Source organism: Coregonus clupeaformis, chromosome 10 (genome assembly GCF_020615455.1).
Source record: "Coregonus clupeaformis isolate EN_2021a chromosome 10, ASM2061545v1, whole genome shotgun sequence".
Taxonomy (NCBI): domain Eukaryota; kingdom Metazoa; phylum Chordata; class Actinopteri; order Salmoniformes; family Salmonidae; genus Coregonus; species Coregonus clupeaformis.
In genome coordinates, this window is record NC_059201.1 from 18,520,759 (window position 1) to 18,544,365 (window position 23,607).

Genomic DNA, 23,607 nt, shown 5'->3' on the forward strand with positions numbered 1-23,607 from the left:
GAGATGAGGATTCCTGTGCCACCCCCCCGCTGACCAGATGCTCTCGGGGTATGCGAGAACACATGGTCAGACGAGGAGAGAGCAGTAGGAGTAGCAGTGTTTTCAGTGGTAATCCATGTTTCCGTCAGCGCCAAGAAGTTGAGGGATTGGAGGGTAGCATAGGCTGAGATGAACTCTGCCATGTTGGCAGCAGAACAGCAGTTCCAGAGGCTGCCTGAGACCTGTAACTCCACGTGGGTGTTGCTTGCAGGGACCACCAGGTTAGAGAGGCAGCAGCCACGTGGTGTGAGGCATTTGTATAGCCTGTGCGGAGAGGAGAGAACAAGGATAGACAGAGGCATAGTTGACAGGCTGCAGAAAATGGCTACAATAATGCAAAGGAGATCGGAATGAAATGAACTAAACATCTGGGAAAGGAGAGAGCGGGGCCTCCCTCACCACAACACAAAGAGACCAAAGATAACACTGAAAGAGCTGCAAAGCTCCACAGCGGAGATTTGAGTATCTGTCCATAGGACCACTTTAAGCCGTACACTCCACAGAGCTGGGATTTACGTAAGAGTGGCCAGAAAAAAGCCATTGCTTAAAGAAAAAAATAAGTAAACACGTTTGGTGTTCGCCAAAAGGCATGTGGGAGACTCCCCAAACATATGGAAGAAGGTACTCTGGTCAGATGAGACTAACATTGAGCTTTTTGGCCATCAAGGAAAACGCTATGTCTGGCGCAAACCCAACACCTCTCATCACCCCGAAAACACCATCCCCACAGTGAAGCATGGTGGTGGCAGCATTATGCTGTGAGGATGTTTTTCATCGGCAGGGACAGGGAAACTGGTCAGAATGGAAGGAATGATGGATGGCGCTAAATACAGGGAAATTCTTGAGGGAAATGACTGCAGGAATGTCCACCAGAACTGTTGCCAGATAATTTAATGTTAATTTCTCTAACATAAGACACCTCCAACGTCGTTTTAGAGAATTTGACAGTACATCCAACCGGCCTCACAACCGCAGACCACGTGTAACCATGCCAGCCCAGGACCTCCACATCCGGCTTCTGCACCTGCGGGATCGTCTAAGACCAGCCACCCAGACAGTTGATGAAACTGAGGAGTACTTCTGTCTGTAATAACCCTTTTGTGTGGAAAAATAATTCTGATTGGCTGGGCCTGGCTCCAAAGTGGGTGGGCCTATGCCCTCCCAGGCCCACCCATGGCTGCGCCCCTGCCCAGTCATGTGAAATCCATAGATTAGGGCCTAGTTTATTTATTTTAATTGACTGATTTCCTTATATGAACTGTAACTCAGTAAAATCGTTGAAATTGTTGCATAATATTTTTTAGTAGATTGACTGCCATTAATTAGAAGTTCAAATGTACAGTTATGGCCCATATTAGGCAGAATAAAAGATCTTCCAGATTCAAATGTTTTTTTTGATAGCTTTATATTCAGGTTTAAATAAACTCAGCTCAGTCCACGAGTATTTGGAAAAATTTCTAGATTTGAAAGTAGTCACCCAGAAAGGTTTATAATACAATGAAACACACTATACAGTTACTGTTCCTGGCGCTTTTATGTGTGACGCACCAGCCAGGGCATATCTTATATGTGTCAAAGGTCACACAGGCTACCACGGCTGTGAACGCTGTGTACAGAAAGGTGTATATTTAAATGGTAGGATGACATATCCAGAAATGATAGCAGCACTCAGGACAGATTCACAGTTTGATTAAATGGTACATGAAGAACACCACACTGGTTTTTCCCCAATGCAAGGGCTAGGCATAGAGTTAGTTACAAGTTTTGTTCTAGACTATATGCATTTAGTTTATTTGGAGATTGTCAGAAAGCATATCTATCTGGATTAAGGGACCCTTGAAGTGTAGGGTGTCTGCAGGTATTCTGTCAGTTATTTCTGAACACATGAAGTCGATGAGACAATCTGCCAAGGAACCTCAAGAAAACCAAGATCACTGTCAGAGTTCAGTCATTGGAAAGATACAGAATTAAGATAATTTGTGTTATATACAGGGCCTGTTGTTATTCAATAGGCTGCCAAGGACCCAGTACAGAAACCTCATGCTTTTGTTTGTTGCTATGAGAATTCTCCTCAGTCTAGCTCTATGTTCAGAATACTGCGACTATGCAGAGGACTTGCTGAAATGTTTTGTTCCCAAATTTACAATGATATACAGTGCATTCGGAAAGTATTCAGACCCCTTGACTTTTTCCACATTTTGTTACGTTACAGCCTTATTACATAATTCATTAAATAGTTTTTTCCCCCCTCATCAATCTACAAACAATACCCCATGATGACAAAGCAAAAACAGGTTTGTAGAAAGTTTTGCAAATTTATAAAAATGACAAAACAAGTCTTCTTGGGTGTGACGCTACAAGCTTGGCACACCGGTATTTTGGGAGTTTCTCCCATTCTTCTCTGCAGATCCTCTCAAGCTCTGTCAGGTTGGATGGGGAGCGTCTCTGCACAGCTATTTTCAGGTCTTTCCAGAGATGTTTGATTGGGTTCAAGTCTGGTCTCTGGCTGGGCCACTCAAGGACATTCAGAGACTTGTCCCGAAGCCACTCCTGCGTTATCTTGGCTGTGTGCTTAGGGTTGTTGTCCTGTTGGAAGGTGAACTTTCGCCCCAGTCTGAGGTCCTGAGTGCTCTGGAGCAGGTTTTCATCAAGGCTCTCTCTGTACTTTGCTCCGTTCATCTTTCCCTCAGTCCTGACTAGTCTCCCAGCCCCTGCCGCTGAAAAACATCCCCACAGCATGATGCTGCCACCACCATACTTCACCGTAGGGAAACCTTCACCAGGTTTCCTCCAGACGTGACGTTTGGCATTCAGGCCAAATAGTTAAATCTTGGTTTCATCAGACCAGAGAATCTTGTTTCTCATGGTGTGAGAGTCCTTTAAGTGCCTTTTGGCAAACTCCAAGCGGGCTGTCATGTGCCTTTTACTGAGGAGTGGCTTCCGTCTGGCCACTACCATAAAGGCCTTATTTCGTGGAGTGCTGCAGAGATGGTTGTCCTTCTGGAAGTTTCTCCCATCTCCACAGAGGAACTCTGGAGCTCTCTCAGATTGACCATCGGGTTCTTGGTCACCTCCCTGACCAAGGTCCTTCTCCCCCGATTGCTCAGTTTGGCCGGGCGGTTGTGAGGCCAGTTGGACGTACTGCCAAATTCTCTAAAACGACGTTGGAGGCGGCTTATGGTAGAGAAAATAAAATGTAATTATCTGGCAACAGCTCTGGTGGACATTCCTGCAGTCAGCATGCCAATTACACGCTCCCTCAAAACTTGAGACAACTGTGGCATTGTGTTGTGTGCACATTTTAGAGTGGCCTTTCATTGTCCCCAGCACAAGGTGCACCTGTGTAATGATCATGCTGTTTAATCAGCTTCTTGATATGCCACACCTGTTAGGTGGATGGATTATCTTGGCAAAGGAGAAATGCTCACTAACAGGGATGTAAACAAATTTGTGCACACATTTGAGAGAAATACGCTTTTTGTGTGTATGGAGCATTTCTGAGATATCTTATTTCAGCTGATGAAACACGGGACCAACACTTTACATGTTGTGTTTATATTTTTGTTCAATATATATATATTAAAAACATTTTGCAAAAAATTGGTCCACGGGCCTACAAAATGGGGGGCGGTCCACTGGCCGCCAGTTGCCCATCCATGAGCTAGGTAATACATTTAGATACTTTAGGGTGATTTGGACATGAAGCACCCCTACCACTCCTAATAAGAGAGTAACCCCTACCACTACTAACAAGAGACCAACAATGACCTCAAGAGTACTGACCATACTCAAGGACATTAAAGAGACCCAAAGTATACATGGCACTATGCTGAGTACCCTACTGAAGCAGCGAGATGGTAACACAGTGACAGCAGCACTACCTGAGGGGGCTGATTTCCCTATGAATACTGTCCAGAATGTGGAGGCAATCGAGCATAAGTTACTCGACACAGCTTTCCTGAATGGAGTGGTAGGCAAGGTTGGGTTCAGTTCCATTTCAATTCAGGAAGTAAACTGATTTTCCAATTTTATCTCATAGGAGGCAATTGGAATTTCAGTTTAATTTCTAAATTGACTGAATTAAAAAGTAATTGACCCCAACCCTGGTGGTAGGTGCTATTAAAGGGATATTGTACTCAAACTATCTTTTAGCATTTTGTTTATTAGTCCACTGTTAGTACAATCCCAAAAATCTTACATGTTAGTAGTCACATTTTTAAGATAGAGCACATTCATTACAGAGCATAAAGTGTGAAGATGCAAATTAAGCAATAGACGAAGCAACCAGACACATTATTTGATTTCTCAAGAACAACGACTTGGAAGCAGTGGCCAGGTAAATAAAACCAAAGCACGGATTGCTGTCATACCTTGTCGAAAGGCAGCTTATAGGGTAAGGGAACCAATGTGTAAATGTGTAATTTGGTTGAACTATCCCTTTAATTGGAGTTCCTACAGTGCATTTGATGTGCTATAAATACACTTTTTTTTGGAAAGAAAACCATGCTGTTGTCATCTCTTAAGAAAGCAGCTTGGGCAGCAACATCTGGGTGGACCTATAGGTCGTGGTGAAAACATTTGCGCAGGAGGACTTCAGGAAGACTTCAGGAGACCAGCGGAGTCTCTCAAGTTGGATTTAATTTGTTTTAATTTAATTTACCTTGAATATTGCAGCCCATTTGTGTAGGCTACTAGCCAGACAAGCCGACTACTTATTTCCTCATTGTTAGGCTATTTGATGTGTAATTTTTATAAAACGTTTATAAATAGCAGCTAAATACGGTATATTGCTATAGATAGTACACTGCATAATGAAACAATCTCTAGTAAGCTAGTGTTTTGAGGGTGGACTGATTGTATTATTTGTAAATAATAGACTGGGGGAGGACAGCTCATGCAGGTTCAGGTACCCTATACAGGTCAGTTGTATATAAAAATAAAATAAAATAAATTGGTAGCTGATTAGTATGCTGTTGTGTCGGAAATAAATGTTGCAATCTGCAATTTTTGAATTTCTAACTTTAATTCCAACTTTAATTAAGTAAATACATTATTGCCACCATGAAATGTTAGGCTTAACATGAGAAAATTACGACCAAATATCCTTACCAATAAACATGTATTCATTAGCTAAAGCAAAGCTATACAGGCCCTGGCACTACAAAAAGCTTGTCATCGATTCGATAGGCATGCAGCCGCATAGACATGTCGCAATTTCAGCACCTTGAACAGCGATCAGTAGTCTATACTTTGTGAGTGGCTGTCTGGCTGACACATTCAATTGTATTTTATTTTAGGGTGGGGGGGGGGGGGGGGGCTCCAAACTTGCTGGGATCTAGAGAAACTGCTTTATGCCAGTGGGGTGTGTGTGTATGTGTGTGTGTAGACAGCTACAAGGCTACAAAGAGAGCTGGGGCTTGGAGGCAGTGAGTGGGTGAGGGGGTTATCAACGAGGCTAGAGGGCTGCTGGGATGTCAGGGATGCCTCCCTAAGCCCCAGGCAGTAATTGTTGATGACAGAGGTACACATATTGCCCCAGTCCGGATTGGCGATGACAGAGAAGCACATATAGCCCTGCATGTGTAAGCCAAGTCCTCGGAAGGTCTTATTTAGACTCCTGCTCCCCAAAGCCCACAGATTAGAGATGAAGGAGAAGGAGGGTTGTAAAGACGCCACTCAGCAACAGCTATGTACTCTAAAGAGACAGACAGAGAGAAACACTTGATGCTCTCTTTCCACTTTCTCTGTCATTGCCGCTCTCTTGCTTCTCTCCCACTCTACTTTCACTGTTTGTTGTTTTCCTCTCTCTCTCTCTTTCAGATTATAAACCCCTTATCTCTCTCGCATTCTCTCTCTTTCTCTCTCTCTCTCTCTCTCATTCTCTCTCTCTCCTTCACTCTCTTTGATGGTCCTCTCTGAGGGAAAGCTTTGGTTCTGAAGCTCTGTTCCTGACCTTCAGTGTTTGGGTCTTGGGGGATCAATGAAGGTCAACTATCAATTACAACAGAACAGAGTTGACAACAGAGAGGGGAGATGGAAAGGGAGACATGAAGAGGGGACAGAGCAGAGAAAGTCAAGAAAGAGATTAGAAGGAAGGAGGAAAAATATATTTAGGGTCATTGGAGTCATTGGAGTCATGGGAAGAACTGAATAGTTATAAAATAGTAAATGATGTTTGGAATAGGCTGAGAAGGGTTATGAAAAGAGAGTATGAAAAGTAGGATTTAAGATGAACGAGGGAATAAGAAGCATGGAAAAGATTTAATAGAGAAAATGAGAAGGAGATAATTTCCCTGAAATCCTTTTCTCTCTGAGCAGGATGGGGCTTTGATGTTTTATCTATAAAGCAACAAAGGCAGAGGAACCAGAGAGAACTGGTCTAGCAGCCAGAACTACTGTATAGCCTACAGGCAACATGATGGAGGACAGAGGGGGTGGGAGAGGAGAGGAGAGGAGAGGAGAGGAGAGGAGAGGAGAGGAGAGGAGAGGAGAGGAGAGGAGAGGAGAGGAGAGGAGAGGAGAGGAGAGGAGAGGAGAGGAGAGGACGAGGGACAGAGTAAAATGCAGAGGAGATAGAGACACAGGAAGTACGCCAGAGAGAGAGAGAGAGAGATGGAGAGACATTAACATTTAAGAAGAGGTGGAACAAGGAGAAGGAAGCACCCAGTGTGCATAAATTGGTTGAATCAACGTTGTTTCCACGTCTTTTCCCTCCAAAAATTGCAATGTGTTGCAATGTTTTTTCACCCAACTTTTGGTTTCACGTTAGTTGACAACTCAACCAAATGTAAATTAAAACTAGACGTTGAACTGACGTCTGTACCCAGTGGGTAGGGTCTATTTAGGGACTGACAGTGACAAGAATGAGGAGAGCGAGAGAGAGAGAGAGAGAGAGAGAGAGAGAGAGAGAGAGAGAGAGAGAGAGAGAGAGAGAGAGAGAGAGAGAGAGAGAGAGAGAGAGAGAGAGAGAGAGAGAGAGAGAGAGAGAGAGAGAGAGAGAGAGAGAGAGAGAGAGAGAGAGAGAGAGAGAGAGGTGTCCAGCTTTGTGGTGCTGCAGTGGTGACGATGGCCAATGCAGCACAATCAAGAGGCGTGTGACATCAGTCTTGCAGCAGAGAGAGCCGGGGCTGAAAGCTGACAGCCTAATCTGTCCTCTGTAGCTGGTGGCTGCTTTGAATGAATTGCAATTTCATAATTACCCCATGTGGCCGTACATTACATTACTGTTGGTAGACAGTGTGATATGCTTGTTTCTGCATTGCCCATTTTTATAAATCCAGATATTCTGGTTTGTGTTCAGCTTCAGCCTTTAATTGTCTCTAGTTTAGCAAATTATTATGTTTAATGGCCAGTATTGACTGACAGAAAATGCAGTTCAGGGTGTTTTCCCACTTTGTCCCTTTCAGCCAATTTTTGTGAACTCAGAGCAGTTCGCTTAATTTTTTGTGCAGTGTGAACACTCCAAAGGACCCTTCAAAAGAGCCCCCGAAGTGAACCAAAATGAGACCATCTCAAGAGGTAGTTTAAATTCGGTTCGCTTGAATTCCGCAGTCCGGTTCCCATTTCTAGGGCAACGTGAACACAAAGCTCCCCAGGTTCGCTTGTCATTATTCCCACACCACACACTAGACTACTGCAACACCGTTTCCCCTGCCATAAACCCTCTCACATTGGTGCCACAATAGAGAGAAGATGATGATGTGAAGGTTCGCAGAAAAAACGTGCACTGTTTTTGGTTAGGCCTACTGATTATCGATTGTCAAGGATGAACAGATTTCCAAAACGTGTGGTGTTTTTAGTTCAGATTATTTGTTTGCAATATCTGATCTACAGTGAGGAAAAAAAGTATTTGATCCCCTGCTGATTTTGTACGTTTGCCCACTGACAAAGACAAGATCAGTCTATACTTTTAATGGTAGGTTTATTTGAACAATGAGAGACAGAACAACAACAACAAAATCCAGAAAAACCCATGTCAAAAATGTTATAAATTGATTTGCATTTTAATGAGGGAAATAAGTATTTGACCCCTCTGCAAAACATGACTTAGTACTTGGTGGCAAAACCCTTGTTGGCAATCACAGAGGTCAGATGTTTCTTGTAGTTGGACACCAGGTTTGCACACATCTCAGGAGGGATTTTGTTCCACTCCTCTTTGCAGATCTTCTCCAAGTCATAAAGGTTTCGAGGCTGACGTTTGGCAACTCGAACCTTCAGCTCCCTCCACAGATTTTCTATGGGATTAAGGTCTGGAGACTGGCTAGGCCACTCCAGGACCTTAATGTGCTTCTTCTTGAGCCACGCCTTTGTTGCCTTGGCCGTGTGTTTTGGGTCATTGTCATGCTGGAATACCCATCCAAGACCCATTTTCAATGCCCTGGCTGAGGGAAGAAGGTTCTCACCCAAGATTTGACGGTACATGGCCCCATCCATCATCCCTTTGATGCGGTGAAGTTGTCCTGTCCCCTTAACAGAAAAACACCCCCAAAGCATAATGTTTCCACCTCCATGTTTGACGGTGGGGATGGTGTTCTTGGGGTCATAGGCAGCATTCCTCCTCCTCCAAACACGGTGAGTTGAGTTGATGCCAAAGAGCTTGATTTTGGTCTCATCTGACCACAACACTTTCACCCAGTTCTCCTCTGAATCATTCAGATGTTCATTGGCAAACTTCAGACGGGCCTGTATATGTGCTTTCTTGAGCAGGGGGACCTTGCGGGCGCTGCAGGATTTCAGTCCTTTACGGCGTAGTGTGTTACCAATGGTTTTCTTGGTGACTATGGTCCCACCTGCCTTGAGATCATTGACAAGATCCTCCCGTGTAGTTCTGGACTGATTCCTCACCGTTCTCATGATCATTGCATCTCCACGAGGTGAGGTCTTGCATGGAGCCCCAGGCCGAGGGAGATTGACAGTTATTTTGTGTTTCTTCCATTTGCGAATAATCGCACCAACTGTTGTCACCTTCTCACCAAGCTGCTTGGCAATGGTCTTGTAGCCTATTCCAGCCTTGTGTAGGTCTACAATCTTGTCCCTGACATCCTTGGAGAGCTCTTTGGTCTCCCTTTAAGAGTGTGCTCCTAATCTCAGCTCGTTACCTGTATAAAAGACACCTGGGAGCCAGAAATCTTTCTGATTGAGAGGGGGTCAAATACTTATTTCCCTCATTAAAATGCAAATCAATTCATAACATTTTTGACATGCGTTTTTCTGCATTTTTTGTTGTTGTTATTCTGTCTCTCACTGTTCAAATAAACCTACCATTAAAATTATAGACTGATCTTTTCTTTGTCAGTGGGCAAACGTACAAAATCAGCAGGGGATCAAATTCTTTTTTTTCCTCACTGTATAGGCTAAGAGAACTTTATAAGCTGTTTATTCGATTGTAGGGTTTGAATAGTGTGAGAAGACACCAACATATTTGGTGAGAATCACAACATAGGGTTCAAAATCAATTCTAGCTCTTAAAGGGGCAGTAGCCCGTGTACCATTTTTGATTACAGCATTATTTAAAATGCAGTTATTCTTCTGCTATTTATTCTGTTACCAATAATATTTACTGTACATGTTGATAGTATCTTCTGATTACAATTGTTATGTCGCATATTTTAATTAAATGCAATCTATTAGCTTACAAAATGTAAGTAGGTAATGTATATCTAGCTGTCCGATAACACATTCTGATTGAATGGCTTGTCCTGCACTTTGTAAAAACCCACAGTGCATTGAGAGAATGTTGGAAAAAGATCTTGGTTCCTTTCTAAACATAGCAATGTGAACGCAAAGAGGACTCGGACCACAAAATAGGTGAAGTGAACTGGCAAAGGAGTTGAGTCCTCATTCAAAGGCAAGGGCAGTGTGAATACAAATAGCTTTTTTTTTTTACCCCACAGTTCACTTTAAAGAGGACTGAGATCGGTTCTTTTAAAGAGGGCTATATGTGAAAACACAATCAAGCTACTGAATCTGGTGGGTAAATGTGGCCAGGAAAAGGTAATGTTCCAAATATGCCTTGCTTGTGCACCACTATCACTAGCTAACACTAGCTAAAACTAGCTAACAGGGAAAAAACTGTCTAGGAAGCTAACTTGATTTTTTTAACATACTTCTAAAGTTAAAAAGCAGGATTGGTCTCAACATGGGCGAGAGAGTTTCCTTCCACCATATCTTTTGCACCAGTCTCACCACTATTCCTTCCAAGTCACATTGAGATAGACTTTATAATTTAAACCTAAATTAACCTATGACCTGACCAATCACCTTATGTATTGTTGCCCAGTAGAAAGAAGTGACATAAACAATTAAATAAAAACTATACAACACAAATTGTTCCAAGCCTCCCACGTATGCTTTATGTCCCTAACACTAAAACTAAAACTAAATAATATACAAGAGAAATATAAATATTTGTATGCAACTAAAACAAAATAAAAACTTGCAAATCAGGTCTGAAAACTAACTGAAACTAAACTGAATTTCAATGTAAAAAATTAAAAGGAATATAAATAAAACCAATATAAAAACACAAAACTATAATAACCTTGATGCAGTCTATGGCAGGAAAACAGTTTTACTACATCTTACTGGTGATCAAACGTTCCCATCTGTGTAGGGAAGAGGAAGGGGTATATGAACAGAAAATCAGGCCTCGACTCAGCCTCAGATATGACCATATCTCCACATCTGTTTACAGTGAGTTTGTGTTCTAATACACACACAGCAGCAAGGAGAGAGGACCATATACAGAGAAAGGAAGGGGAGGCAATATTTGTATGTGGTTACAGTACAATACACATAAAGACATGCAGTGGATAATGTGATGATTTCACATTAAATTATGTGTACAGAGCTGAGAGCTTCTGTCTTTATGACTGTACGTTTCAGAAGGCAGTCCGTGTCAAAAGCACCTATCATCTGTCAGACCCCCCTCTCTCTACTGGAATGTGTGCGGAACCATCCAAGATCCTAATCACTTTTCCATGCCGATGGAACAAACAGCTCCGAGTATTCCCACAAGGGGCACACACACACACACATACACACACACACACACACACACACACACACACACACACACGCACACACACATCATGGTTGTATCATGCTAATTAGCCCAGCCCTGGAGCCAAATAATTGTTTTGGATGTATATCTTATGATTTATTTGTTTTTCAACTGTGAAAGTGTCAGTAAACACCGCTGGCAGATTTATGGTGACACTTAAACCCACTCTGCAATTGAACCACTTCATTCTTTAGTTACGCTGCCTCAGTCATCCTGTTTTAGGGTTGGTGCCCTGTCCCAAGACTGACATGCTGGAATGTGCTTTGTCATCATTCACTACTTTCTCCCTTTCATTCAATGACCAGATCAGGTCAGCTTGTTGTGTCACATTCACCCTCACTGACCCCTCACAAGCCCTCTATCACGACCATCCTCATGATGCACTGTTCTATTGCTTTCTATCCGTTATATCAGAAGCACTCGGCCGGACGTTGTTCTGGTGTGTTTCCTCTCTAAGATATCCCCACAGTTACTCACTCACCCCATCCAACCTCAACATCTCAGGCCCCTGGTCTGTAGTCTCCTAGCCCCCCAGAACACAGTTGCATAATATTCACAACTCATTTCTGGGAAGTGCCAGCAAAATGTAAGATAAGCAGGGCTGCCCCAAGGCTAAAAGTGGAGCCGAGAAATCACAGACACAGTTCTGACCTGACACCTGCTCCAGCAGTCCAGTCAATCACTGATATTAGGTCAGGTTATGATGTAGTGCATAGATGGATGTGTGGAATACTGAGATGGATGGCCTGATGAATTTGTGGATGGAGGGATGGATGGATGGATAGATGGATGTATAGTGCCTTACTGCCTTACCTCTGAGTTGAAGCGGATCTGGCAGACGTTGCAAGAGATGATGGGTCGTTTGGTCTTCATCATGGGGGGTCCGAAGGTGTGGTTCATCACCGCCTTCTGTACCGGGTCCATCTGGAGGGGAAGGGGAGGGGGCAGAGGGGAGAGGGATTATATAGAAAATCAAATTACTTTGAGTAGGGGAGCAGATAGACATATTAGGTTATTGTGCCATGGTGGTGGACTGGTAGCAGAGTTAGGCTATCTAATGAAACACTTTGAGAAAGGCCCCTATAGCGGGGAAATCGGTGGAGAGAGCGAGCGAGAGAGAGGGGTGAGTGAATTAGAGAAAGGGAGAGAGCCCTGATTGACGATGACAGGAGAGTATGGTTTTTTCAGCAGCAGCTGCTGGAGCTGTCTGTGCCTTGGGTCTTGGGTGGGCCCTGATTACAGACAGAGTGCCCTGATTACAGACTCCCCATCCTACATCACTGTTTTGGGGCTTTTGTGTCCAGCAAAGCAACACACTAGTTTATCTCTCCAACAATAAAACAAGAGGATCAAGTAAACTGTATGCCTAAGAAGTTAAAATGTTATCCTATACCAGGGTTCTTCAATTCCGGTCCTGGAGGGCCGAAACACTTCTGTTTTTTATTTCTACCTGGTAGTTAATTGCACTCACCTGGTGTCCCAGGTCTGAATTAGCCCTTGATTAGAAGGAGACGATGAAAAACAGAGATGTTTCGGCCCTCCAGGACCGGAATTGAAGAACCCTGTCCTATACTGTACCAGTGGAGGCTCCTCAAAGGAGGAAGGGGAGGACCATCCTCCTCAGTGAATTTCATAGAAATAACAATTGTAAAACATTAAAAAAGTTATCCTTTTTAGATAAAACTATTCTAAATATATTCACCTGTCATCAAATAATTGATTATAACACACTGTTTTGCAATGAAGGTCTACAGTAGCCTCAACAGCACTCTGTAGGATAACACTAGGGTGTAGCCGGAGGACAGCTAGCTTCCGTCCTCCTCTGGGTATATTGACTTCAATACAAAACCTAGGAGGCTCATGGTTCTCACCCCCTTCCATAGAATTACACAGTAATTATGACAACTTCCGGATGACTTCCTCCAACCTATCAGAGCTCTTGCAGCATGAACTGACATGTTGTCCACCCAATCAAAGAATCAGATAATGAATCTAGCACTGAAAGCATAAGCATAAGCTAGCTAGCACTGCAGTGCATAAAATGTGGTGAGTAGTTGACTCAAAGAGAGAGAAAGACAATAGTTGAACAGTTTTGAACAAATTAATTTCTTCCAAAATGAAGGAGAAGCAAGAGAGAGAGATAGAGAGAGACAGATTTCATCATTTCTTTTCACTTTCAGCTTCACTTACTTAGCTAGCAAATGCAGTGCTAAGTGTTAAACTGCTTACTGACTGTACACTGTAACTTGACTGCATGATTGTAGCGGGTTTACTAACATGTTAGTTCTATTAGCTATGTTGACTATGACATTACTTTAGCTAATATGGTGACAATGATGTAGGCTGTGTGTAGTGTTATGATATGGTTTGGAAAGTTTTTTTTGCCAGGTCACATACAGCTGATGTGTTGTGCATTGAAGTCCACAAGCGAGGAGGAGAGTGCATAGAAGCGAGAAGGAATACAATGTGGCTGCTATCTGATCAGGGGTATATCCATTCCGCCGATTCTGATGAAAAAACGTTCCTTAAACGGAAGCAAACGGAATGAAACGGGGATAAACATAACTGAATTTGCCCAATAGAAAATCTATTTTGCAACTGTTGGACTAATGATTACACCCTAGATCAGCTAGATGCAGGCAACAGTGTGCAAGGCGGTATGGAATGTGTCATTGTCTGTTCATGTTTCACTGTCTGTCACCTCAAATTTTTCTCTTGACCTGTGTGCACCTACATTGTAAACTTTCATTCATAGGGTAGGTTGTAGCAACCTCATGATGGGTATAGGGAACATTTGAGGATCATGTAGTAGCCTAAACCTATCGATGTTACATTGAACTGGGTGAATGGAATATGATTGACAGTCATCCAATATGCTGTAATTCATGAAAAGTAAAAATCGTCCTCCCTCATCTTAAACGGCACCGACCACCACTGTACTGTACTGTACCCTGTCAATACTCAGTGTTTCCCTACATGCATAAATCATGACTGCCACTGCAAAAAATATATATATAAATATGATATATATATATATATATATATATATATATATATATATATATATATATATATATATATATATATATATATATATATATATATATATATATTCTCTCAACCATTTCACCTGGAATGCTTTTCCAACAGTCTTGAAGGAGTTCCCACATGCTGAGCACTTGTTGGCTGCTTTTCCTTCACTCTGCGGTCCAACTCATCCCAAACTATCTCAATTGGGTTGAGATCGGGTGATTGTGGAGGCCAGGTCATCTGATGCAGCACTCCATCACTCTCCTTCTTGGTAAAATAGCTCTTACACAGCCTGGAGGTGTGTTGGGTTATTGTCCTGTTGAAAAACAAATGATAGTCCTACTAAGCGCAAACCAGATGGGATGGCGTATCGCTGCAGAATGCTGTTGTAGCCATGCTGGTTAAGTATGCCAGGAATTCTAAATAAATCACAGACAGTGTCATCAGCAAAGCACCCCCACACCATAACCCCTCCTCCTCCATGCTTCATGGTGGGATCCACACATGTGGAGATCATTCGTTCACCTGCTCTGCGTCTCACAAAGACACGGCGGTTGAAACCAAAAATCTCAAATTTGGACTCATCAGACCAAAGGACAGATTTCCACCGGTCTAATGTCCATTGTTCGTGTTTCTTGGCCCAAGCAAGTCTCTTCGTCTTATTGGTGTCCTTTAGTAGTGGTTTCTTTGCAGCAATTCGACCATGAAGGCCTGATTCATGCAGTCTCCTCTGAACAGTTGATGTTGAGATGTGTCTGTTACTTAAACTCTGTGAAGCATTTATTTGGCCTGCAATTTCTGAGGCTGGTAACTCTAATGAACTTATCCTCTGCAGCAGAGGTAACTCTGGGTCTTCCTTTCCTGTGGCGGTCCTCATGAGAGCCAGTTTCATCATTGCGCTTGATGGTTTTTGCGACTGCACTTGAAGAAACGTTAAAAGTTCTTGAAATGTTCCGTATTGACTGACCTTCATGTCTTAATGTAATGATGGACTGTTGTTTCTCTTTGCTAATTTGAGCTGTTCTTGCCATAATATGGACTTGGTCTTTTACCAAATAGGGCTATCTTCTGCATACCTTGTCACAACACAACTGATTGGCTCAAACGCATTAAGAAGGAAAGAAATTCCACAAATTAACTTTTAAGAAGGCACACCTGTTAATTGAAATGCATTCCAGGTGACTACCTCATGATACTGGTTGAGAGAATGCCAAGAGTATGCTAAGCTGTCATCAAAGCAAAGGGTGGCTATTTCAAATATAAAATATATTTAGATTTTTATAACACATTTTCGGTTGCTACATGATTCCATATGTGTTATTTCATAGTTTTGATGTCTTCACTATTATTCTACAATGTAGAAAATAGTAAAAATTAAAGGAAAATCCTTGAATGAGTCGGTGTGTCCAAACTTTAAAGTATGTGAACCCTACAGGGCTGGTCATTATTTTACTATAAAATATTTAAATAAACATATAAAATCCTTATCTAAACCCCAATTCGTAATAAAGACATTCCAAGTAAATGACAGAAACAAAAAAAATGATATATTTTCATTGTTTATTTAACAAAAGTGGTTTATTTAACAGAAACTAAGATATGATGTGTGCAAAAATATGTGAACCCCTTTAGTCAATAGCTTGTGGCAACTCCATTAGCAGCGATAACTTGGACTAAACGTCTCCTATAGCCAGTAATCAGTCTCTGACATCTGTTTTGAGGGATTTTTGCCCACCCCTCCTTACAGAACCATTGATTGAGGTTTGAGTAGTGTCGGGCATGAACTGCCCGCTTCAGGTCCTGCCACAGCATCTCGATTGGATTTAGGTCAGGATTTTGACTTGGCCAATCCAAAACACAAATCTTCTTTCTCCTGAGCCATTCTTTGGTAGATTAGCTTGAATGCTTTGGGTCGTTGTCTTGTTGGAAGACTCATTTTCAGCCCAGCTTTAGCTCCTTGACTGATGGCCTGACGTTCTGTTCAAGAATCTCCTAGTATACCTCAGAATTCATGGTTCCCTTAATGTCGTCCAGGTCCAGAGGAGGAAAAGCAGCCCCAGATCTTGACATTCCCACCACCATGCTTGACTGTAGGGATTAGGAATTATTTGTATTTTGAATTTTTTTTTAGTCATTTAGCAGACACTCTTATCCAGAGCGACTTACAGTTAGTGAGTGCATACATTTTTTTCATACTGGCCCCCCGTGGGAATCAAACCCACAACCCTGGTGTTGCAAACGCCATGCTCTACCAACTGAGCTACATCCCTGCCGGCCATTCCCTCCCCGACCCTGGACGATGCTGGGCCAATTGTTCGCCGCCCCATGGGTCTCCCGGTCGCACCCGGCTACGACAGAGCCTGGATTCAAACCAGGATCTCTAGTGGCATAGCTAGCAATGCGATGCAGTGCCTTAGACCACTGCGCCACTCGGGAGACATCTGGTTTGGCTTAGTAGGACTATCATTTGTTTTTCAACAGGACAATGACCCAACACACCTCCAGGCTGTGTACGGGCTATTTTACCAAGAAGGAGAGCGATGGAGTGCATCAGATGACCTGGCCTCCACAATCCCCCGACCTCAACCAAATTGAGACGGTTTGGGATGAGTCGGACCGCGGAGTGAAGGAAAAGCAACCAAAAAGTACTCAGCTTATGTGGGAACAGCTCTTAAGAAAGGCATGTTGACCATGTTGATCAGACTCAAGCCATCCCAGATAGCTGTTGTTTACAGTATACCCTGACCAAAATGGACCCAAAAAGGATAAGTGGGCATTCTGAGGTTTCTGACCACTCTGCTAGGTAACCACAATCCAGGCTGGGTGTTTCTCCACTCTGCAGCCTAAAGCACTTTGGGGTTTTACTCAACTTCTAATCACTGACTGCTACTGTGAAATTATACTACAAAATGAGAGTCTATTTTCACTTTCAACTTCCAAACTCCAGGCAAAGGTGTAATTATCCTCCCATATGTAAGTGGTTTAATAACAGTTCCTGGCTATATTTATACTCCTCGTCTTTAACCTGGAGTTCTCTTTGTTCCCTTAATCACAACACACTTCAGAGTGCTCGCTCTCCCTTTCTTTCTTTCTTTCTTTCTTTCTTTCTTTCTTTCTCTCTCCTCTCTCCTCTCTCTCTCTCTCTCTCTCTCTCTCTCTCTCTCTCTCTCTCTCTCTCTCTCTCTCTCTCTCTCTCTCTCTCTCTCTCTCTCTCTCTCTCAGTTTTACAACATAGTAGGTCCTTGTCCTAGAATACAGCAGTCTGACTCCACATTAATTTGTTTGTACTCACCACTCACTTTCTATATATGCCAACAACAAGGTGTTTGATCTGTGAAGTCACGGTGTGTGTGTGCGCAAACAAGATGGCAAGTCAGTGTACTCACCTATTCATGTCCTATTGTCAATTTCGGTTAGCCAAATTGTCTCATAACATCTCCCTCTCCCTCTCCGTAGCCTTCTCCCTCTGTTTGTCCAGCTGTTTTGAACAGGCTGATTGCTCTCTCTCCCTCTACCGCTCCACTCCTCTCTCCACCTGTCTCTACTTCCTCTCTGCCATTATGACCTCACTCATTAAGCCACTTTTATATCCCTTCTTTCATTCCTTCCTCTCTTCATACCTCCACCCATAACTCTACTGTATACCATAAGGGGCTGGCAGAGAAATCATTATATACTCTAATCTGTACTCTTGATAGAGGAGGGAAGCACTCGCTCCATGAGATAGTATGATACTGTATGGTGTGTGGTGCACCCAAACTTTTTAGAAGTGAATCACAGAGCATCAGGAACTTGTTCCCTCACTGCACTGCCTGTTTATTGTCCTCATTATACAGTGTCACAATAACAGGTCCTCATCAGAATGTCACTCATTATCTGACAACAACTGAGAAACTCTAGTGGTTCTCTCAACCTCATACATTACTTATCAATGCTCCATGAAGTTTATATCAAATTATTGTGTCCGCCCTGTCTGGTGTACATTCAGCCTCTGTTCTAGCACGCTCTAGAGGTTATCAGGGTAAATACGTTCTGACAGACTCAGTCTGTCAATTGGCAACAGATTTTCATGCAAATATTCTAAAATCCGCATAAAAACAGTATGCGCATTTTCCCACCAGAGATTTGTTTCCATCAATTGACTGGTTGCGGATAAAGGCTGCGCGTGATGACGTAGTGCACATAAAATACATTTTGCGGTTTAATCCCCATGTACCGAATAAAAAATACAAGTTAAATGAGTTGCCATTGCATTTTCAACTCTACTGATGGGTTTGTCACAACATTTATTTTGTTATATAGCGAATGTGTCCACTCTGGTATTGGCACATGCGCTCTAGCCAACAACTCGTAGATAGACTACAGTGTGGGTATAGCCTACATGACGAGATTATTATGGACAAAAGAGCGAGATTATTTTGATTTGTCAAACGGCAGCCAAGCATTAGATTTATTAGGATCCCCATTAGCCGACGCCAATGGCGACAGCTAGTCTTACATAACGAAAATAAATCTAACAGACAAAATACTTTCAAATGTACATGCGTTTAAAAACATTAACATGTAGTGTGTGTGTGTGTGTGTGTGTGTGTGTGCATCTATCAGTACACATACATGTCAGTACATACACACAACAAGTAGGTCATATGGGGGCGTTGTGCCGCGAGGTGTTGCTTTATTTGTTTTTTGAAACCAGGTTTGCTGTTCCCTTGCTGTTTGCTATATAAAATGGAAGTGAGTTCCATGCACACATGGCTCTGTATAATACTGTACGTTTCCTTGAATTTGTTCTGGACCTGGGGACTGTTAAAAAAACCCTGGTGGCATGTCTGGTAGGGTAAGTGTGTGTGTCAGTGCTGTGTGTAAGTTGACTATGCAAACAATTAGGAATTTCCAACACATTAATGTTTCTTATAAAAACAAGAAGTGACGCAGTCAGTCTTTCCTCAATCCTTAGCCAAGAGAGACTGGCATGCATAGTATTAATATTAGCCCTCTGACTACAATGAAGAGCAAGATGTGCTGCTCTGTTCTGGGCCCGTTGCAGCTTAACTAGGTCTTTCTTTGCAGCACTCGACCACATGACTGGACAATAATCAAGATAAGACTAAACTAGAGCCTGCAGGACTTGCTTTGTGGAGTGTGGTGTCAAAAAAGCAGAGCATCTCTTTATTACGGACAGACCTCTCCCCATCTTTACAACCATTGAATCTATATGTTTTGACCATGACAGTTTACAATCTAAGGTAACACCAAGTAATCATAATGTCATCAGAATAATAAGACCCTCGATATTTATCGGAAAGGAGCATCAAGCTCATCACCTTGCACTTTCACCAGCCTGTGAAGTTCATCATAACTTGCTTTCCCGAGTTGTAGTGGGAGGACCACACAACATGTCACCGCGTGACTCCAAGTTTACTTTGATATGATGGTTATTATATCAACATTTGCGCATAATAGCGTTTCCACCGCCATTTCTGGCATAATTAATTTTACAGACACAAAAAGATCCCACCTGTATTTTGTTTTGTCGACATTTGGAAAGTTTACCGACAAATTAGCTGTTTCCATCAGGCCTTTAGTGACATTTTTTATCTGACATGTACTTTACGCTCATAAAAAGATTGGATGGAAACCTGGTTGATGGGAGGGTCTGCTGCATGTGTGTGCGTGCACCATTGTTTGTCGCTGACCTTCACTTGAAACCCAATCTGGAAATGAATAGAATGGGTCCTTGTCTAAAAACGCTGACTATGTGGAACGCTGGCTGTGCCACTTATAAAATTGATTAGCCATAACTCATTGTATTGCAGTAAAACGCTTGCCTGGGCATTTTGTGTATATGCAGAGCTTCATTCTGCCACAGGGAGAGCAAACACTTGTCCGCTTATTATTGAGGGTCATCCTATAAAACCAAACCACTTCATTAGAATACATCCCCTGTCTTCATTCACGAGAAGAAACCTCTAAATGACAGGCACATTCATCCCACTGTCCTCTATCCAGGAATATTGTATGAAACCAAAGCCAATTACGATTAATATTCTGTCAGACAGACTGCACCATAATATTCTGTCAGACAGCCTGCATCAAGACTGCACTAGTGGTATATTTCAAGTTATAGGCTAGTCATTTACCATATCTCTCTGCTGCATTCTGTCCTGCCTGGTTTTGAACATGACCATGTTGTTTTGAAATGCTTTTCAATGGAAACACACAATCTGTTTGATGTGTTGAGACATCAGGGTTAATGAGTGGAATCTTCCCCTTGGTCTGACTAGTCAGTGCCACTCCATTAGATAGATAGCATTGTATATTAACAATGTACTGCATAAGGCAGAATATGAAGTTGGCAACAAACACGTACAGTGTATGGATGTATTTTTACAGTAAACAGTAGGCTATATTTCCCCCCGCTAAAACAGAGTGTATGACCTCTGAATATACAGTCAGGGTGGAAACTCATTGTGTATGCTTTATTTGCGTGCGCTTGGGAACCCGGCCAAGTAGAGAGGTGACCCTGTATGTGTGCCTGCCTGCTGCTGTCCACTCAGCCACAGTGCTGAAGTTGTAAAAGAAGCTGACACAGGGGGATGGGGAGTCTAGATGTGTGTACGCTGTGTTAGTCTGTGTCTACGCTGTGTTAGTATGAGGAGTGTGTGTGTGTGTGTGTATGGCGTGTGTGCATGCGTGTGGTGTGTGCCTGTGCATGCCTGCATGTGTGTGTGGAGTGCGTTTACTCACTGTTGAGTAACTGCTGGTGTTGAAGTTGTGGAAGAGGCCCATGCTGTGTTGTGGTGGAGCTGTGTCCATGGGGAACTGCAGGAACTGTTTCATGTCCAGCGGGGGCGGGATCACCGTGGGGGTCCTGAGGAAGGCAGGGACCGCCCCCGGACGGTTCATGCTGCCTGGAGAGAGACAGACAGAGGGAGAGAGATGGTTTATTCAGAATATATCTAAACAGTCAGTGGTCTTTTTCTATTGTTTCTCAATGTAACAGAATGTACTCCGTCACTTCTCGAGACAAATTGATGGATGTCAGTTATCCATAAATGTTCAGCAGTTTGGTACTGGGGTGATGATCTGTAGTGTAAAAGGCTAATGTGCATACACACACACACACCTATAGAAGGACTCACTCAGTACTCTGCTCAATCCCTCCTCTCCTCAATCACTAACTAACAGCATCGCAGAGATGAGATTGAGAGCGAAAGAGAGAGAGAGAGAATGAGAAAGAGAGAGAGAGAGAGAAGGGGGGGGGGGGTAAAGACTAGCGTTACACTTGACAGCCACCTCTCCTCTAATCAACCATTCCCTCTGAGCCCAACTCCTCTGAGAGACAGAATAAACACAGACATCCACTCTGCATCATCCCTTTCCTCTCCCCTTCTTTTCTCCTGTGCTGTCTCTCTCCCTCAACCCTTCTCTCCATCCATCCCTCCCTCCCCCTGCGTTCTCTCTGGCAGTTAAGCAGTTGTGAAAGCTTGCACTTGAGGAGTCTACTGTGATGGCGGGAGGCTAAGCTCACAGCTGGAGCGCTGCAGATATCAACCTAGCTCCCCCGTATTCCTCTCTCTCTTTCTCTCCCTCCCTCACTCTGTGCACCGCTTTCTCTCCCAATTTCACACTCTCTTTTTTCTGTCTCTGTGCTTCTGTAACCCCCCACTCTCCCTTACTCCACGACTCTCCTGCTGGCATTCCTCTTTCCTCCCTCTCTCTCTCGCCCTCCCTCCCTCCCTCCCTCTCTCCCTCCCTCCCATGCTCTCCATTCCTCTCCTCCTCTCCACCGTTATCCCTCTCTTTAGTGTACAACCAGATTCAGATCGAGGAGAATTTGTATGATCATTTTTTTTTGGGGGGGGGGATAATCTTTCATTGTTATCTTTTATTGCGGGTGCCATTGTGAGTGTAGCTACTTAACAAATTTGCTACATTTAGAAAACCGGTCACATATCTGAAACGCTGTGAGCAGGAGCTATTTCCAGTTGTGAGAGAGGAAGATCCTTTGAATAGGAGAGACTTGAAGAGGATCTTCAATGTGCTGTCAGTATTATAGTTTCTGTAGCCCTCTCTCTCTCTCTCTCTCTCTCTCTCTCTCTCTCTCTCTCTCTCTCTCTCTCTCTCCTCTCTCTCTTCCTTTCCCCAGAAGCTAAAAGGCTGTCACAGCTTAAGCTCAGCTGCAACCGGTCTGTGTGGCTGCTGGTCCAGACATGCCTCCAAGTCTCTGTAGTTAGGGAGGGAAACCGAGAGAGACAGATCTTCTGAAAAATTAAATTAAGGGGGGGTCCTAACTATTGGAGATTTTAATAGGAATTACACATCACTTTGCAAGCCAGCATAATGTGACTTGCAGGCCTGATGTGGCCTGATGTGGCCTGTAAACCAGGAGGTGCCTAACACCATTGGGTTAGGGTAAAACTTGGCCATCAAAGTAAGGCCTTATGATATATGTAAAGTATTGTCATAAACAGTTTAATTTTAATGATAACATTCGTCTACAGCAGGAACTCACTTGGTGTAGTCCACTCTGTCACTAACAAATACAGTCATGGGTGGTAACTCTACAAATCACTCGAAAAGGCAACGCACACTGGGAAATTATATTAGAGTCGTGGCTTAGTGGGGGCGTGGCATTCAATTATTTATTTTTGGCCACCTGTGAATGGAAGTGTTGTACCAGTTTAAGTGGTCTATGGTTATGTTCATTTGAGTTTGAACTGGCAGCGGACAGCTACCTGTTCTGAAGTCTTTGTAAATGCTTACATAAGAGCATGTGGCAATAAAGACTAAATAAATTAAATATTATTGTAATGTCCTTAACCCAACACTGAGTGGCCTTGTGAAGAGATATGGACCTCTTGGTATAATGGTTAAAAATACTATATGAGGTGTTATTGCATAACACCATTTGTGTAAACTATATACACTTCCTAGTGTTAAAAATACTATATAAGGTGTTATTGCATAACACTGAACATGTTAATTCCCTAACATTGATAAAGTGTAACAGCGTCAGCACTAAGCACAGTGTTAATTTAACAATCAAAAGATTGGACCCATATAGACACTGGCCCAGAATGGCGCCGGAGGAGATGGCTGCCGTTTTACGGGCTCCTAACCAATTGTGCTATTGTGTGTGTTTTTTCGCATGATTTATAACTTATTTTGTACATAATGTTTCTGCCACTGTCTCTTATGACCGAAAAGAGCTTCTGCATATCAGGACAGCTATTACTCACCTCGTATTTGACAAAGATTTTTTCTTTAACGAGTCGGACGCAAAGTATTTACTTCAGACACCCGACAAGGCCCAAATCCCTGTCATTCGCATGAAGAAGAGATGGAGATATCGGGGATGTAGGTCGGGGTGCCTTGGAAGGATTCGACGGCGAGTGGGTAATCTGCCTCTACCATCAGTCCTATTAGCCAACGTACAATCATTGGATAAGAAAATGGATGAGCTCCGATCAAGA

The 23,607-nt window shown here is 43.0% G+C and overlaps 1 protein-coding gene across 2 annotated transcripts in view; it reads right to left on the minus strand.

Annotated features, from left to right (window-relative positions):
* LOC121575264 (zinc finger protein 385A-like) overlaps window positions 1–23,607 on the minus strand; it is a 93,060-nt gene that overhangs the window by 25,268 nt on the left and 44,185 nt on the right. For both annotated transcript variants that reach the window (XM_045223254.1, XM_045223255.1), the window contains exons 2-3: window positions 20,879–21,042; window positions 11,915–12,025 (exon numbers count right to left, since the gene is read on the minus strand). In XM_045223254.1, coding sequence (XP_045079189.1) covers window positions 11,915–12,025; window positions 20,879–21,042 — 275 coding nt within the window. The remainder of the gene's footprint in view (window positions 1–11,914; window positions 12,026–20,878; window positions 21,043–23,607) is intronic.